General features: G+C 30.8%; 1 protein-coding gene across 1 annotated transcript in view; it reads left to right on the plus strand.

Moving 5' to 3' along the window:
* LOC134246621 (leucine-rich repeat-containing protein 3B-like) overlaps nucleotides 1-1,091 on the plus strand; it is a 60,483-nt gene extending 59,392 nt beyond the window's left edge. The window contains exon 4 of the mRNA XM_062729002.1: nucleotides 964-1,091. Coding sequence (XP_062584986.1) covers nucleotides 964-1,039 — 76 coding nt within the window. The 3' untranslated portion in view covers nucleotides 1,040-1,091. The remainder of the gene's footprint in view (nucleotides 1-963) is intronic.
* The last annotated feature ends 17,367 nt before the right edge of the window (nucleotides 1,092-18,458 follow it).

Genomic DNA, 18,458 nt, shown 5'->3' on the forward strand with positions numbered 1-18,458 from the left:
TCTAGTACTTGTATAGTTCTAAAAATGTTTCGACTGAAAAACATTGTGAAATAACATATTTTCGTTGGAGCAATTTTTCGGGGTTTTAGGGAAAAAAATACATGCATTGATTTGTGGGGATTTCGTTTTGTGGTTGGAGAAGTGTTCGGTAGTAATGCATATTACATTTTATATTTCGTGGTGGTCAAGAATTCGTGGATCTCTCGATACCTCTAGAACTTAAACAATAAAAATTAAACCCAACCAAAACTTGTGGTTTCACAGTATATATGTTGGTCTGCTTGTTGAATATAAAACTATTTCTTTGTAATCAGTACGGTTATTTATTTGAAGTAACAGATTGATTTTTAATTAAGGATAAAGGATTACTTGCATTGCTAACCAAATATAAAAGCATTAGAGGAATCGAATGCATAGCGTCTAGTATATTGAATAATATACTCGTTCTCGTATGTATGAAAATTAAGACAGTTTTGGGCTCCTTTTCTGAAGGATGAATTTTGTTATTCATGTACAGTAAAAAATATGTCAGTTATTTACATGTGCTGCATTTTTTGTATTTTTTTGCAAAAATATTATAATGTATATTAGACCCCGAGGATCTACAGCCCAATAGCTATGTATTTCGGTACTAGCTTGAAAATACGGATGGATATTTTAAATCTAAAATAGATTAATCATTATTCCGACTTTGCAGCTATGTTTGATTTTCATTTAAAAAAATCAAAATGCTTGCAGAAAATTTAGTTATATAATTATTGGAAAAATGTATGTTAGAGATATCCATGTCAAATAAGATATGAACATTAAAGAAATTAACATAAATCACATGTAAACTATCACTTAGACTAATACTTGTAAACATGTTCGGAAATTCTGTTTATTTATTTTAATATTGAAAGCAAAAGACTGAATACTTATAGCAAAAATACTCGATTAAATAATTTATAAAATCTATTTTAGATCGCTGCATTCCAACAAAATAACTACGATTCAAAACAACACCTTTAACGGTTTGCAAAATTTACAACAACTGTGAGTATTTTGTAGTTGCACGAAAACCAAAAGTTAGTGATCAATATCAATAGTAATAGCTGTAAGTGGAGTTCTACCTGCTTGACATGTGCTTTTTACTAAATACTATTAGAACCACAAAATGAAGAGATATTTGTTTGCTACATGAGTCTATGATGAAAAGCATTTTTTGGGGTTCAATGTGTTAACAAGTGGTTAGGTCTTGAATTGTTTCGAAAACATTAATAACAAATGCTGAATGATTTTTCCCGATCACGAAAAGGATAACACGCCGGGTGTCACTGGTCGGTAGGAGATGCTCACTCCTCCATGGCACCTAATCCCATCTCTGATGTTTTAGAGGTCCATGTTTTCTCTGCTCCTGAATTGTATTGTTTGAATATAATGGACGTTTGATATTGATTATTGTTCGGTCCCTTCATATATTTCATTCTTTTAAAACTGAGAGATAAAGGTCCTTGCTTTAGTTTATTGCTGTGTATACATTTAATACTTAAATGTGAGGGATTGATAAAAATGCTCAAAAAACAAGTGAAAAGAAATCTTTCCAGAAAGAGTAACGTCTGCTGAAATCTTATGGATATTGTATGTTTGTTTATATTTTTAACGTAAGCCGATTCGTGTCTGTTAGTTGTATTTTATTGAAGTAATGATGCAAAAATTAATTACTATAAATTGAATTAAAAGTTCATTAAAATGTTGTTCTAAAATGCATTTGTAATAATGAGTCTTACAAAGACCTTATTGTTACCTGCTTTAAGATAGATCCAGTATTGATAACAAATTGAATGTGGCATCAATATTATTTTCTACAGTATTTTATAATTATATCTCAAGCACAAGCATTGGACAAAAAAAGAATCCCTTAAATGTGTGTGCATAGATGCAATCATGGGTATTCTGCATACAATGATTGTTTGTACTAGTATTACACGTAGATTACACGACGTATTTCTGAGATTTGATTACGTGAAGCAACTGGAATTAACGAAATTTTGTTGGTGCAAGGTGCATATTTAATGGGATTTTCTTTTGGTGTCCATTTTTGGGCTCAGCTGTAACTCATAAAAATGTGTGAATTTTAAAGCACGTATTGCTAGTTTTGCAACTCGGTCTCCCGATTTCAAATCTAGTAATTGTATACCTTAAAATTTTGTGTATATATGAATTTGATACATGAAATATAATTTCTGATTTCGATAGTAACGAAAGATTTTTTTTTTTTCAAAATAAAAAGCTTATTTTAATTAAAATTCAGTTGTGATCACAAGCTCTAATATGATCAATCTTTTCATTCTTAAATAGCTTTTTATAATAGGAGGTAGGAATCCAAAAGCGTAACAACGGACGGACGTACAGAAAGACGGACGAATGTACGGATGGAAGGGAGGACAACACATCACTACATACATGTACCACTTGCTTTTCAAGCTGGTGGTATAAAATCACCCTGGAGGCATAATTTACAAAGACTTGGAATGAAATCAATTCCGACAATTCAGTATATATACCCATGTCTTATATGGTGTAATATTTATACAGCTCTAATTTTGATACACCAGATACCATTTCAGCAAATTACAGTCCCTGAAAGGTTCTATTTTCCCATTTTCGTTCGCCCACCGTTCGTTCACCGTTCGTTCAGCCTGCCTTCTTGTTTGTTTACACGAAATCCACGTGCCTGTCTTGTCAATCAAAATCGTTCGACACTGTGCAGGTGTGAAGGTTTCGTCACAAGGAAAACGAAGTGCGAGTATTTCAAACAATATACAGTAAAACTTCTCTAAACCGGCCAGCTGCCGGAATGAATAAAATGGCCGGACTAGAGGGGTGGCCGGTTTCCCAAGAATCTAACATACTGAAGAATTGCATAACTAATTTGTGACAGATGCTAGGAAAAATATGTATTTGATGTCTGTAATAATTATCCGTCAACATGTTATTAATTATCGGCAGACACGTAATGTATTCTTATAAGGTCAAAAAATAGATTATTATTATTATTGAGGATAAATTCGTCATACATGTTGATTAATATAGAAAGAAGTTAAAAAATAGAAGAGAAAAATACATGGAAAGTTACTTTATTAACCATATGCGAAGAAATAAACCAGGATCCTTTACCTGAATTCTATACAGTATATACTGCATTTATCTATGTATCGCTTACGTCATTAAAACAATTGTACCTCAGTGAAATTTACCTCAGTGAAATTTAAGTAAATTATAACATTTCTGAGCAATACTTCTTTTATTTTAATTAAAAAAATTATATTTACGTAAACATTTTACTAGTATTTTTTTTCTTAGCATTATGTATCTATAAAAAATTTTAAGGCCGCTTAGGTGTATTTAAAAAGATGATGCAATATGGCGTGCGATAATTTGTTGATTCATTCTGTGATTTAAATTTATTAGTTGCTTGATATTTTATTAATTCAAGTTTAATTTTTTTAATCATAATTATGTACACAACTAAGAACGGCCATTTACGTAGTCTGGCAAGATGATTACCCCTTCTAGATCGTTAAACAATAGAAAACCCTATGAAACCATATTCAGTTTTTCACTCCTCTGACTTCTGGAGGGTAGGCTATTTTTCACACCTCCGGCCGGTCCTTTTTACCCCTCCGGCCAATGACAATTAATTTCTTGCAATCAAAAAGTGGCCGGTATGATGAGGGGAAAGAGCCATAGCGCATTTGATAGTCACTTACGCCTACACTAGTAGTGATATTTTAAATACGTTGTTTAACCAAAATTGTGTCATACAATGTTAGTTTATACATGCCTTAAAGCAACTCACCGAAAAATAATACTCAATTATTAACATTTTCCTCTTGTGATAGTTATAAAAATCGTTCAGTTTATATGGAGAGTACAGTAAATACTGAGGTACCCAACTAAACAATGAAAACTCTAGGAAAAGACCACCCTTAACCAGAAAAACAACTTCTGAATAATTTTATTTGGATATGACTGAACTTTATTACGTTTAGATAATTTTGGTTAAAGGTGGTCTTCATATTGAAAATGTTGAAAATACGTATTTCATTTTTCTTCTAAAATTATTTCAAAATTCAACAATCTGTCTTAATTTTAGCGATTCGATAACCAAGACTTCGTGGCATAGTGGTATGGTTGCTGGAATGAAGACATAATGATCATGAGTTCGAGTCTCACAATGCGTGTCACTTAATAACGATTTTTTTTCTCTGTGTGGATTTTCCTGTGTTTTCTTTTATTATTTTAAAATACATACAAGTATAAATAATTTTTAAAAGAGATATATACAACACTACACATTGAAAGTATCTTAAGGGAAAAACAGTCTTAAACTATTTTAATGAATCAAAGTCATAGCTGATAAACTTTTTTTTTTAATTTTCAAACAATCTTGTTTAGAATAAGAGTATTGAACAAGTAAAATTACTGTCTTGCAACAAACTTGCAACAATGAAAATATAACACTGGTTCACAAATGATTAGATACATGTGGATAGATTGTGATTTGAAAATGTACATGTATCTATAAATAGTAACAGGTGATTTACTTTTAAATACTTGTGTAGGCCGAGTTGTCGGTAAGGCAGCTATGGCTCTTTCCAATGTTTTTTTAACTTTTGTTCTTGGAAAAGTGGCCGGTGTCCGGTTTTCAGGGGTGGCCGGTTTTATGAGATTTTATGTGTAAAGAAATGTAAAAAAATTCGACCGGGACTAAAAAATTTGGCCGATGTTCAGGGAGAACCGGTTTCCAGTGGGCCGGTTTGGAGAAGTTTCACTGTATATGATTCTGACATCTGAATAAAAAATAAATAAATAAATAAATAAAATACATCAATTGAATTTGAAACATATTCTCTGCCAATATCAAATACCACCGCCGACACGTGTACATTTTGAACTACTCTTATTTTTGACTCATTTAGATGCAGGCTTTGAGAATAAAATTTTTGTTTTAAAACAGACCTTAACTTTTTTAAGAATGTTATTTAAGATGTCCTAGAAATACAGTACTAGCTACGTATCCGATTTATTACGGGGGAAAGGTGGGGGGGGGTATTAAACGTTTTAACGGCAAATATAGAAAGTTACGGCGAAAAAAAATTAATCTTTGCTATAACTATAGACTTTATACATTATAGTAAACGAAATTCTTCAGTACATTACATTCTAAATAAATATATCCTTTATTTAATCGATCTATTTAATTCACTCCAAAAATAATAACTAAACAGGATATCTGCAGTACTATGTATAACTTTCGGAACTAGTTCTATCATATTTTCTGTAGTTGAAAGAAAACGTGTTAGAAATAAATATTTTCGTAATTTTTCTGCATAATATTTTACTTGGATAATTATTTCTCCATTAATGATTTGTTGTCTTTAAGAAAACAGCACAAAATGTTGCAGGATTTGTACGTTTCCCTTAGTTAAATTCAACATTTCAGTACCTACAAAGGAACATAATGTACTGGAAACAATATCTATTTACATGAGAAATTTATTGAATAACCTAATAGCTATGTTAGAATAATTAATATATATATCGTAGATATTTCCCCCATGAAAAAATGATTCTCCAAACACGATATGTTAGATATTAAATTAAAAACCTGTAAATAGATACCTACAAAAAGATAAGTCCTTTTACTTCGGTGTTCCGAATGACAATGAAAACTGAACGATGGGTGAACGCTGAATGCAAGGTGAACACAAAGTGAATGGAACAATAAGCGAACACTGAACGATTTGTGATTATTTCAATCATCTTATTCGAAACATTAATTTCCTTTTCGAAATATTCTTTCCTAAGTCATTTATCTTTTATATAAAAAAACCATATCTTTCCAATTTAAAGAGGTATGTTGCAACCAATATTGAAATAACGACCACTATTGAAATAATTATATCAATAGTGGTTGAGAGTGCATTTCAATAGCAAACATAGTTAGAAACCACTATTGAAATACAACCACTTTTGAAATAATTATATCAATAGTGGTAAAGAGTGCATTTCAATATCAAACATAACTAGTAACCACTATTAAAATACAACCACTATTGAAATAATTATATCAATAGTGGTTAAGAGTGCACTTCAATAGCAAACATAATAAGTGACCACTATTGAAATACGACCGCTATTGAAATAATTATTTCAATAGTGGTTAAGAGTGCACTTCAATAGCAAACATAGGTTGCAACCACTATTGAAATAATAATTGAAATAATGTTCACTTTTTGAAATAAAGATATGGATTTAATTAAAATTTTAGTTTTGAAGTATTATCAGCAACAATCAAAATAATTATATAAATCACTTTTGAAATTATTATTTCAATATCTATCTAAATCTTCATCTAAGGACAGATGATACAAACCAAATATGTATGCCTGGATTAGTATATTTTTTTGGTCTGATTTTATTGAAAATGATGCAAAGAATAAATTTCTAGAATATAATGAAATTGTAAACCTTCTTTAATGTTCAAAATTCTGCCTCACTAAAACCATCCTTATTAATTTATACACTTTGATTATTCATCTATATATTTTTCACTCAAAATACAATTTTTGTAAATTTTGGATAAAAAATTAAAAATTACGCAGTGAAACTTTTCTTTAAATACTGGTCGTATTTCAATAGTGGTTGAAACCTACGGTTATTATATCGAAATGCACTCTCACCAACCACTGAAATAATTTTTTCAATAGGTCGTATTTCAAAAATGGTTACTAACTATGTCTGTTATTGAAATGCACTCTCAACCACTATTGATATAATGACTTCAATAGTGGTTGTATTTCAATAGTGGTAACTAACTATGTTTGCTATTGAAATGCACTCTTTACCACTATTGATATAACTATTTCAATAGTGGTTGTATTTCAATAGTGGTTACTAGCTATGTTTGCTATTGAAATGCACTCTCAACCACTATTGATATAATTATTTCAATAGTGGTCGTATTTAAATAGTGGTTTCTAACTATGTTTGCTATTGAAATGCACTCTCAACCATTATTGATATAATTATTTCTATAGTGGTCGTTATTTCAATAGTGGTTGCAACAGAGGTATCTGGGTTTTTCGTGCTTTGCACTCGTGAAAATATATAAAAAAAAATCCTGTCCCACTTAATGTGAAATAAATTCCATATTCAACTACAAAACATTGAGTATCCTCTATTTTTTTTCATATACTCCTTTTAAAAAAAGATGTTTTTTTTATTCGACAAAATAACGTGTGTGTGGTATCTGAACAGAATATATTTTTATATTGATTTCTTATCTTTTTCAAATACGTGAAACAGCCTTGCCCGTGTTCTCTTGGAATCTGATCATTCAAGAGCGAAAGATATAGTTAAGATATTGTTATTATTATTTTTTTTGTTTGAAATCTTTGTATTCTTTTACATTCATCCTAAAAATTATTTCGAAATCATTTCAACTGTTATGTTCATATAATGAAATGAATATGTTTTAATTCATCATTTTTTTTAATTAAATGATCATAAATATAAATAATGTAATCCATGTAAAAATAGAGTGTTTGCATGTTTTTAAGTGATAAAAATTTACATATTTATTAATATATAAATGCACTATATTTAATATCACCTTATAACAGTCATACTATATACATGCATTATATTTAATATCACCTTAACAGTTATATCTCCTGCTTTGAGTATTATAAAAATTGTGTCCTATACATTCTGATTCCACACACAAGTGCAATGAAGTTGTCATAAAAAAGATGCTTGAGCTTCTGATTGACAATATCTTTGCGGTTTTTAAAGACCAGGTCTTCCAACAATCTATCGGAATTTCCATAGTTACCATTTGCCCCCCCCCCCCCCGTTATAAGCAGACCTTTTTTTATTCATATGACGCATAATTTGTGCAAAATCTTATACTTGAAAAGAAAACACTTGCTGTGGCCTTAAACTCGACATTCAGATATATCGACGAGATATTCTCAAACAACAATTGTAATATCCATTCTTATGTCGATAAAAATATCCTGGTGAGCTTGAGATAAAGGATACCACAGAGGCTGACACATCTGTTTAATACTTAATATATATTTAACTCGAAAAAGATGTGAATGGTAATCTAACATCCAAGCTTTATGATAAACGTGATGACTAACTTTTTTATCGTCAACTTCCCTTACTTGTGCAGCAATATAATTTCATCAGCTGCATACGGAGTTTATATATCTCAGTTGATTCGATTTGCAAGAACATGCTCTACGTATGAACAATTTCTAAAACGATGTAAATTATTGACAAACAAGATGATGAAGCAATAGTATCAGCAGTCTCGTTTAAAGTAATCATTTCGTAAGTTCTATGGTTGATACAATTACCTTGTGAGCAAATATAATTTATCATTGAATCAAATGCTGACTGAAGTATTTCATACTGATTGTTAGTGCGTTATTTATATACTGCATTGACGACGGACTTTTCCGTTATTACCCAATAATTACAAGGTGCACACGGCGGTTGTGGCTCTGTTTGCTCTGCTCCTTTTTTGTATTGTTTTATGGACTTTGATATTGAATACTGTTCGTTATCGCCATATCCTTCATGATAAGAAGTTAGTCCTTTTACGTTTGAAGTGTACTCAGAGAAAGATGAATTCTGATGGAAGGTACAATTTTCAAAGACATTGAAAAACAATGAAATATTTATCTGAAGTTCACTCACATCTGTTGTTCATCCATGTAAACTTCATTCAACATTATTTCATGAATAGTGAACGTTGATCATCTGGTTAAAAAATGTATGTGTTACTATGTAGGTACATCTATAGAAATAACATAACGACATTAGACAAAGGCATGTTCCTGGGACTTCCAAAATTAAAGACACTGTAAGTATGCAGAGAATTTTTAGATAATTTAATTTTGGTAATATGGAAAATGCTTTAATATAGTTTAAATATGCAATTTGGTCTTAGTTGATTATGAAATATTATTTTTAGATTTGATTTATGGAATTTTTATCACTTTATCTAGATATCAGAATTGAATGAGATATCACACATTAAAACTATGATAGTTTTATTTCTTAAAGGTCAGTGGAAAGGAATCCTCTACACTGTGACTGCATCTTAGCCGATTTTGTCAGATTTTCCAAATCAAGGAACTTGAAATTGAAATATGAGTATGTAATAGAACCGAGATGTTCAACTCCGAGTAATCTGACAGATGTATTGTTACTGGATCTGTCCTCTGAAGACATGAATTGTGACGCCACTACAGCAACAACACCAGTTCGAGAAACGTCAGGTAAAATGATTATTTTATTCAATAAAAAAAACTGAATTGTCTTATTTATGTTTAGAGGCGAAAAAACGAATAAAACATGAATTATCAAAACGCCTACATTTCACCTACTTAACTTATCTTTATTTGTTAATAAAATTTATTTCTTATATATAAATAATTATCTACAAAACTAGCAGTTAAACTAAGCTTCATATTCATTCTGGAAGGTAAGATTGCTCTTTCTGTTAACAACCATGGGGGGGGGGAAGTGTTATAGCTATGAAAATGGCTGGAGAAGGTTCTTTATCAATGAAAATCTGTAAAGGGGTCTCTTATTATAACTTATATTGAAAATTAATTTTCTTGTCAATAGTTTTTGTTGGGTTGAACTTCCAGGCTGATATAGATGATAACTGGAGGCCTGCAAAACCACAAAAGGCATTCTATATCTTACAAGAAAGGACCTTTGACTGAAATTAAAGTAAAGGGGATTGAGCAATTGTTTTCCAGCACCTAATTTACAATTAGAATAAATTGTCAGTTGCACACCTTTAAGTTGATTTGTGACCGACGTTCAATCGATTTGACAAGAACATTAAGAAAGCGTCTGATTGCTTTATTTTGCAATTAGCGTTGGGAAAGAACAAGCGCAGATGTTCGTGACTTTTTAAACTTGGTAAATAATTTTGACCATTTCCTTATTTTTAAACACGTTTTAGAGAATTTCACCGAACAGGTGTAGTTATATAGAATTCTGGATCCGTTCCCGAATTAATAATCACTTGTACATTGTAGATACTTAATTGCGCAGTGCGTTAAGTATTCAAGGACATGTTAATCCTTAAGTTTGTTAAATAATTAGTATCACCATCAAAAAATGTTTGTTGGTGGCTTAATTTGAATTAAAAGCTTTGGTTATCATATAAATTTGTTCATCAAGAAAAGGATCTAAAAGGTATCACAGACATTTTTTTATTTGTTCAACCATTTAAAAACCTTTTTTTACATTTGCTGGACCAATTATGTTGCACATGTTTATTTCTGATAAAGTTAATCGCTTGTAAGGAATTATAAAGAATTATAAGAAAAAATGTGATCCCTTAAAATTATATTTTTTTTAACAACAAGATACCAGTTATATGTTCACAATACATAATGAATCAAAATTTACACAAATAGAAAAAAATGAATTATTTAATCAAATAAAAGTTTAAGGTTACACACGAGCGATCGATTTTTATTTACTTATTTGTTTTTATTTATTTTTTTTATTTTAATTCATTATTGATTTATTTTGGCGTAATAGGGATAGAAATGAAATATACCAATGAGAGAATAAGGTTTATCAAGCAGTATGGAAAATTATTATGTCGAATCTATCTCATATGTTGTCGAGCTAAACCAATCCAATTTGAAACAGACTGATTTCTGTTCCTATTTAGGCTCTTTGAAGTCGTTAAATGTCAATTTAAATTGAGTGATACACAATATATGGTAGTGACTGTTTGACTAATCATCACATTTTATGGTAGTTAAAAAACAATGTATGTTAAATACTGTTCGTTATCTCCACATATTTCAGCATATTGCTGACTTTTATCACCATAATGAACATCGTTTGCTGCACGAAAATGTTCAGAATTGAGTATCCAAAACAAAAAACGTTAATCCGCGGACTTTGACCCAGTGGAAGTAGTTAAATGTACGGTTTTTTTTTCGATTTTTATCAATGAGACTGAATGATTAAATGCTGGAAAAAAACTCATGAAAATACCATTTTAACCTTCAGGTAAGACTGAAAAAGAAAATCTTTATTAAAATTGAAATCACGAAAGCTAATTCAAAGCGAAGAGAGAGAGACAGAGAGTTCCTTTATCATGTTTATGAATCAATCACATGATACGATTAATGGAAACGTGTCGGTTTTTTAAAAAATTAATAAAACTGATAAATCAAACAGCTAACAAAAAACCTTTATAATATGAATAAAATCACTTTATAATTTAATACAGTTTGTCAAATTATTCGTCAATAAAAGCGATCCGACTCGATTCATTATCTTTTTAATCGTGACTTTTTCTTGTTAAGAAAAAAAAATGATTCACCTCGAGGGGATTAGTTACCCTTCAGGTAAGATTTCATTTGTACAATACTTTATTCAAAGCAATAGTGTTGTGTCATAATTGTTTTGATTAAACAATATCAAAGGAAGATTATAAACCCGCAGACCATTATTATCATTATTATTATTATTATAAGTAGTAGTAAATATTTTTAAAACAAAGCCTATATATATATATATATATATATATATATATATATATATATATATATATATATATATATATATATATATATATATATATATATATATATATATATATAGGTAAAATTAAAATAAAAAAGGCAACACAGATTAAAACGTTAGCGCTTTCATTACATCTTCAGACGTTTTACAAATGCATACTTTATCCTGACTGCAATGTCTTACAAAACTATTAATACTTTAAAAATCATTATCTATAATTGAATCTGACAACAAACAATTAAATGCTTGCAGTTTGCTCACACCTTTGAAACCAAATCCGACATGTGTTTATACTCTTAGCCGGAGAACATTGAAAGGTTATACTTTGTGTGAAAGTTTTGTCAGAAATCAAATTAAATCAAACTGTTAAGACTCGGATTAAATTTTTGAATGAAATATTTCTCTTTTTCTCTTCTTTCAGTTATATTGTCTTGAAAAAGTTTATAAAAAGGGAACACTTTAAATTGTCCTTGTCCGCATCTATCAATGTGTTCGCTGAGTTTGATCTTACGGTACTCAGGAACTTGAATATGCTGTTTATGCACGCGAATTCTGGCTCTCAATGTGGTCCCCGTTTCACCGATGTAGAATTGGTTGCATCCTCCGCAAGTAATAACATATAACGGTGAAACGGGGACCACATTGAGAGCCAGAATTCGCGTGCATAAACAGCATATTCAAGTTCCTGAGTACCGTAAGATCAAACTCAGCGAACACATTGATAGATGCGGACAAGGACAATTTAAAGTGTTCCCTTTTTATAAACTTTTTCAAGACAATATAACTGAAAGAAGAGAAAAAGAGAAATATTTCATTCAAAAATTTAATCCGAGTCTTAACAGTTTGATTTAATTTGATTTCTGACAAAACTTTCACACAAAGTGTAACCTTTCAATGTTCTCCGGCTAAGAGTATAAACACATGTCGGATTTGGTTTCAAAGGTGTGAGCAAACTGCAAGCATTTAATTGTTTGTTGTCAGATTCAATTATAGATAATGATTTTTAAAGTATTAATAGTTTTGTAAGACATTGCAGTCAGGATAAAGTATGCATTTTTAAACGTCTGAAGATGTAATGAAAGCGCTAACGTTTTAATCTGTGTTGCCTTTTTTATTTTAATTTTACCTATATAAAAACCGGACACTGTGAAATTTTCAAATTTGGATATATATATATATATATATATATATATATATATATATATATATATATATATATATATATATATATATATATATATATATATATATATATATATATCCCGGGGTTGAACTCTCGACCTTCGCAATCTGTCTCCTAGCATTGCAGGAACAGCGTGCTACACCGCTCGGCCATCTAGCCTACTCAAAAAAATTTGCTTTCGATGCCGTTGGAATTCTCGCAGCGCTACACTACACGGTCATTGTGAATAGAAGTGAGATACAATTATTTGGACATTAGTTTCAACAAAGGACTTTTAAACTAATATAACTGCCCTAACTGAAGAAATATTAATATAGAAAGCACAAAGAAATTCACTTTGACATGGATACCGACTTCCGCCCCAGCCCGGGGTTGAACTCTTTATTTAGTATTTATAAAATTTATATTCATATTTATAAAATTCAAAACAAAATTTAAAAAGTAAAAAAAAATGTTATGAATATCAAGTTTTAATAAGAAAAATATAAATAAATACAGTTGAACAGGGAAAAAAAATCTTGATTTTTAGATAACATATTTAAGAGTCACAAATATGCTCTTGCATAAATCACAATTCAATAAAAGTTTATGATAACACACCAAAGATGGAAATTTAATCAAATTTCTCCATATAAAATGGGTTTTAAGATATTTTTAAAAGTGTGGATAGATTGATATGAAAGCAGATATGAAGGTTATAAGGCCAGAGGGATGCTGCATAGCCACATTTAAACGTCTGTTGCCAAACATTGTGGTCTTTGCAGTATCAGCTTGTTTGCTGATCTAAAGGAACGACAAGTTTCAAAGATGTCGATGAGCTCTACAATGTATTTTGATGCCATGCATTTTATAGCTTTGAATACCTTAAAGAAGATTTTTATACTGGATGCGTTTCTCGATTGGAAGCCAATGCATAAACATAAGAATAGGAGTAATGTGCTTCTTTCTGGTACGGGTAATATAATACTTGCCACTATATTCTGTATGCACTGCAATTCGGCTAGATCAGATGTATTAATACCGTAGAGCATGAAGTATAGTGCATAGTCGAGCCTAGACAACATAAGAGCAAAATTCCTCCGTAATCATTGGCCGTTTGTAGTACCATGCACGAGACGCGGATGGATGAAAATTGCTTTAGCATGCTGGGAGACATCCACTTTACACCGAGGTCCTTAACACTGGTTGCCTAACTAATGATGGTGTCACTAAAGTTCAGATGGTAAGATGAGGACTTTGACTTAATGTTTATGACAATTAATTATTAATTAATTATGACAACGAGCACACGGCGGGTGTGACCGGTCAGCAGGGGATGCTCACTCCTCCATGGCACCTGATCCCACCTCTGATGTTTCGGAGGTCCGTGTTTGCTCTGCTCTTATTTTGTATATTTGTTTAATGGACGTTGAGATTGAATACTGCTCGTTATTTCCATATCCTTATTAGCAGCAAAAACTATAAAGTGTGTTTTATCCTCATGAAATTTTAGTATATTGGTGCATATCCACTGCTTGATTTCTTAATTATCAACTTGTTTTCATTACAAATATAATTCTTAATTATCAACTCGTTTTCATTACAAGTAAAATTTTCAGTATATTGCATATCAAATTTTTACTATATTCCGGTTAACAAATTTAGGATAATTGATAGAACTTAAGCAGGAGATAATGTTAACTATTCATTACATTTGATTTTGTTTATGCATATATATTTCAATACTGCTAAGTTATAAAAGTGGGAATATAATTTCAGATTTGGTTTTGCTTAACATTCTTTTGTTTAAAGAAGTATCCTTAAAGACCCAATTTATTTTTTACCGTACGGTTACCTGAGGAAGGGGAGTGGTCAAAGTAACAGTGGTGTTATTTACCTGGAGACCCCCAATACTCAAGATGTCAAAAATCTGTGTATATATAGCATTACACAGGAAGTATGTGTTTGGTAATCAGGGTCAACATTACGTGTTTTGTGTCTGGTTTTGAGTGAAACTACATAAAAAAATTATTTTGATATGGAATTTATTAGTAAATTAAACGCTTTCATCGTAATCATGGTCATGTTTTGAAATTAAAAACATGATAAGATTCATGTACATATCATTTTAGAAAATGTTTCCTTACTTAAAAGAAAAATCCACAAGTAAAAACTACAAATCAATAATATTTATCGTTTTTCAATCTTAATTAAAAGAAATCACCTGATTAAAAAAGTCTAACAATTGAAATAAAAAAAAATTATTGATCCACCTAATGATTCGTCGAGCATGTGAACATGCATTTACCGCGATCGGAATTTTTTTTATGTCCAACAATGTTGTCCAAAATATTCCATATTTTTTATTCTTCGTGTGTTAACAAAATGTTACGGTTGAGAGACTTCTTTTCAGAATCGATCATTATTAATTATCTTCACATTTTCATTATACATATTTACAGACGTTAGAGGAAATTCGAGTATTAATTCTGACATCAATTCCTGTGCAACATCGTGCGGATTGTAGCCATAGTACAAAATAAAACATCTTTTAAAAAACTATGCTATGCCGTTTATTTGTGCTGAATATTTTTCTTATATCCCATTTCTTAAAAAATAATTAAATTCGTTGGACTTCTAATTACGGCAATGAGAGCCAGTTTCTGTGAACGCGGTCTTTTTTTTTCTATAGATAAACATGGACAATGTAAAACTTGCAAGTGACAAATAGCAATGAAGATAGAGAAGATTTATTTTATAATGTCAATGTTTTAATAATCTTCTTTCAATATTTTTTTGAAATAAAATTCAAACATCTTGGAGTTGTTTAATCCGCGTGTATACTATGCGGGTACATGAAATCGTTTGACGCGTGACCAGGTAATTATTTTCAAAACATGCAAACTCAGATTATCAGGAGGCACAGGTAGCTCAGCTGTCAATCAAATCAGAAGCTATTGTTTTTTTTTAATGATTGACAGGCGGTAAATTATTGATCTTGAATCAGGTAGATTTTGGGGGCATTAACATAAAATTGGGTGTTTAACGAAAAAATAAAGAAAATGCATTCAAAGTCTCATTGGATGTAGAAAACAATGTTTAATTTTACATTCTAAATTCACTTACTTGGGTAGTATTACTACATATATTGCTGTTCACTGTATCATTTCATTACAATAGTATATAGGGAGAGGTTAGGAAAGATAGGATGCATATTTATATTGTTAGATTTTATATCTGTTTTATATTTGCTTTATACACTGAGACTATTCACGTCAGCTCAGTCGGTAGAGCGCTCGCTCCGTGATCGGGAGGTCGTGAGTTCGAATCGGGAGGTCGTGAGTTCGAATCTCGGCTGCGACTGAGCTAAGTCGATGAAAAAAATTGGTAGCAACTGTTCCTTTGCCAGCGCTAGGCAATTTGAAGTAAAGGTTGCGTCTCTCGTTAGTTCAAGCATAAAACACAGAGAAGAAAATTGAAATTTAATTCTCTGAAAACTGTGAGCACAGTTTTCAGGGTTTCATTGAAATTGTAAAGACTCTGTTAACGTTGCATTCAATTATTGGTTCAATCATTTAAATACCTTGCTTTTTAATTTAGTAACTTTTTTGTATATCAAAGTCATAATATGTAGTTCACAATTGTATCTAGAATATGTAACTTTTTCAATTTTGTCTAGAATATAGAGATGATGTCCTGCGTGCAAGCTTTAAGTTGCAAACAAGCTCATTTATTCGAAATCCACCTGACACACTTAAACGATAAGAAGACCGGGTAGCGAAGTACTAACTGCTTGCAAATTTAAGTCTTTCCATGATATCTTGGCAGAGTACATGTCATATGCATATGTGAAGTTAATCATGTTTGTCAATTAAAGTGAAAAATAAGTCTAGTCAGTTGTTCAATATTGTTATGGGTCAGAATAACCCTAAATGCCAGCAAAGATCAATCACACAGTTTAAACTTAACAATAATTTATTTACAGTAATATACAAATTATTAAGTACAAACTTAGCAAAAATCTAAAAATACATACATCAGAGTGTCCGTTGCTGCACACAATGTCCCAGTGAAATTATATCCCAGTAATACCTCAATGATGCTTATACGACAATGGTATCTATCCATCGAATTGACAGGATATTTATACAGTAATATAAATCTAGAATATTCTAGAAGTTGTAAGTACATGATATTCCTGGAAAGTTCTGGACATGAATAAAGTTTAAGAATGTTCGAGAAAAAATCACTAAACATATTGACCACTCTGGAATGTTCAAGAAACTTAATGTTACTAATTATATACATAATGAAACAATACAAATACAACACATCTCACAACAATATAATAAAGGAACCAAATCTGTAAATCAAAATATGATATAAACAGCAACATTTTACTTTTATAAACTTTCAAAATTGAGAAAGGTCCTAGCGCAGAAGAATATTCTCATCTTGTACGCTTCAATGTGCACTCTTTCGTGGCATTTTTCAATTCTTCTAGTATAGAAGCCAAATATCAATATCAGACATCATGAAACAAACATTAATTTTTGAACTACTCTCATCAAAGTTTGTGATGCTTCAACTGTTTGAGAAACAAATCCATGCATAAACGTAGCAACCAAGAAACTCAAAAACAGACGTGGTTGTCAGTCCCTATTATACCAGAGAACTGAATGTAAGAAATACATCAGGTATTTTAAACCCGTTTTCTTTTTTTTAATTTTTACTAAATAAATGCTTGCTTGATGAAAAAATGAAGATAATTGTTACCGATCATAATAAGGGGCAAACGGCGGACGTCACCGGTTGAAGATTGGGATATTAACTTCTCCATGTCTCCTGATCCCTCCTCTGAATTTTTAGAGGTCTACAAGTGTATGTTTGCTTTGCTTCTTAGTTGAATTGCTTGAATAATGTTCGCTATTCCAAAATATTTTTAATTTTAATGTATTTCTTTTTCACAAGGGATTTTTGTCTCTCTTTGCAGCTGAATAGATCTAGAATCCTGAATGCCATCTGGAAATACAGGAATTCGATACACAAGAGCATGCTCTACAAAGGAAGAATTTCTTTAATGAGGTAAACTATTTACAAACAAGTTGATGAAACAAGAATATCAGCAGTCTCGTTTAAATTCATCATATTTAAGTTGAATTGTCGATTCAATGACCTTGTCAGCAAATACAATGTATCAGTTTCTCATACTTATTAAATTGTTAGGCCATTATTTACATACTGAGTTAATGACAGATTTTCCGTTAGTTCCAAATCACGATAAGGAGCAAAAAGTGGGTGCAACCTGTCGGCAAGGGATGCTAATTCCTTTATGGCATCTGATTCCACCTCTGATGTTTTAAAGGTCTGTGTTTGCTCTGCTACTATTTTATATTCTTTATTGCACATTGAGCTTGAAAACTGTTTGTAATCTCCATATATTTTATGTACAAACATCTGGTATTAAATTTGATTCAGTTTTGAAAAAAAAAATTCAGCCCGTTTAAAATTTTGAGACCCAGAATTGCAATATTGTACTTTATCATCCCCAGACGACATACCTCTTATATCCTGTGCGAGCATTTTATCTACATGTAGTTCTGTACCAGGTCTGTACTTAACGTTTTTAACATCAATAAGCTTTGAAAGTTTATCTTTATTATAACTA

The sequence above is a fragment of the Saccostrea cucullata genome, unplaced genomic scaffold (assembly GCF_032062105.1).
Source record: "Saccostrea cucullata isolate Sc308-1 unplaced genomic scaffold, CSIRO_AGI_Scuc_v1 ctg1591, whole genome shotgun sequence".
Classification (NCBI taxonomy): domain Eukaryota; kingdom Metazoa; phylum Mollusca; class Bivalvia; order Ostreida; family Ostreidae; genus Saccostrea; species Saccostrea cuccullata.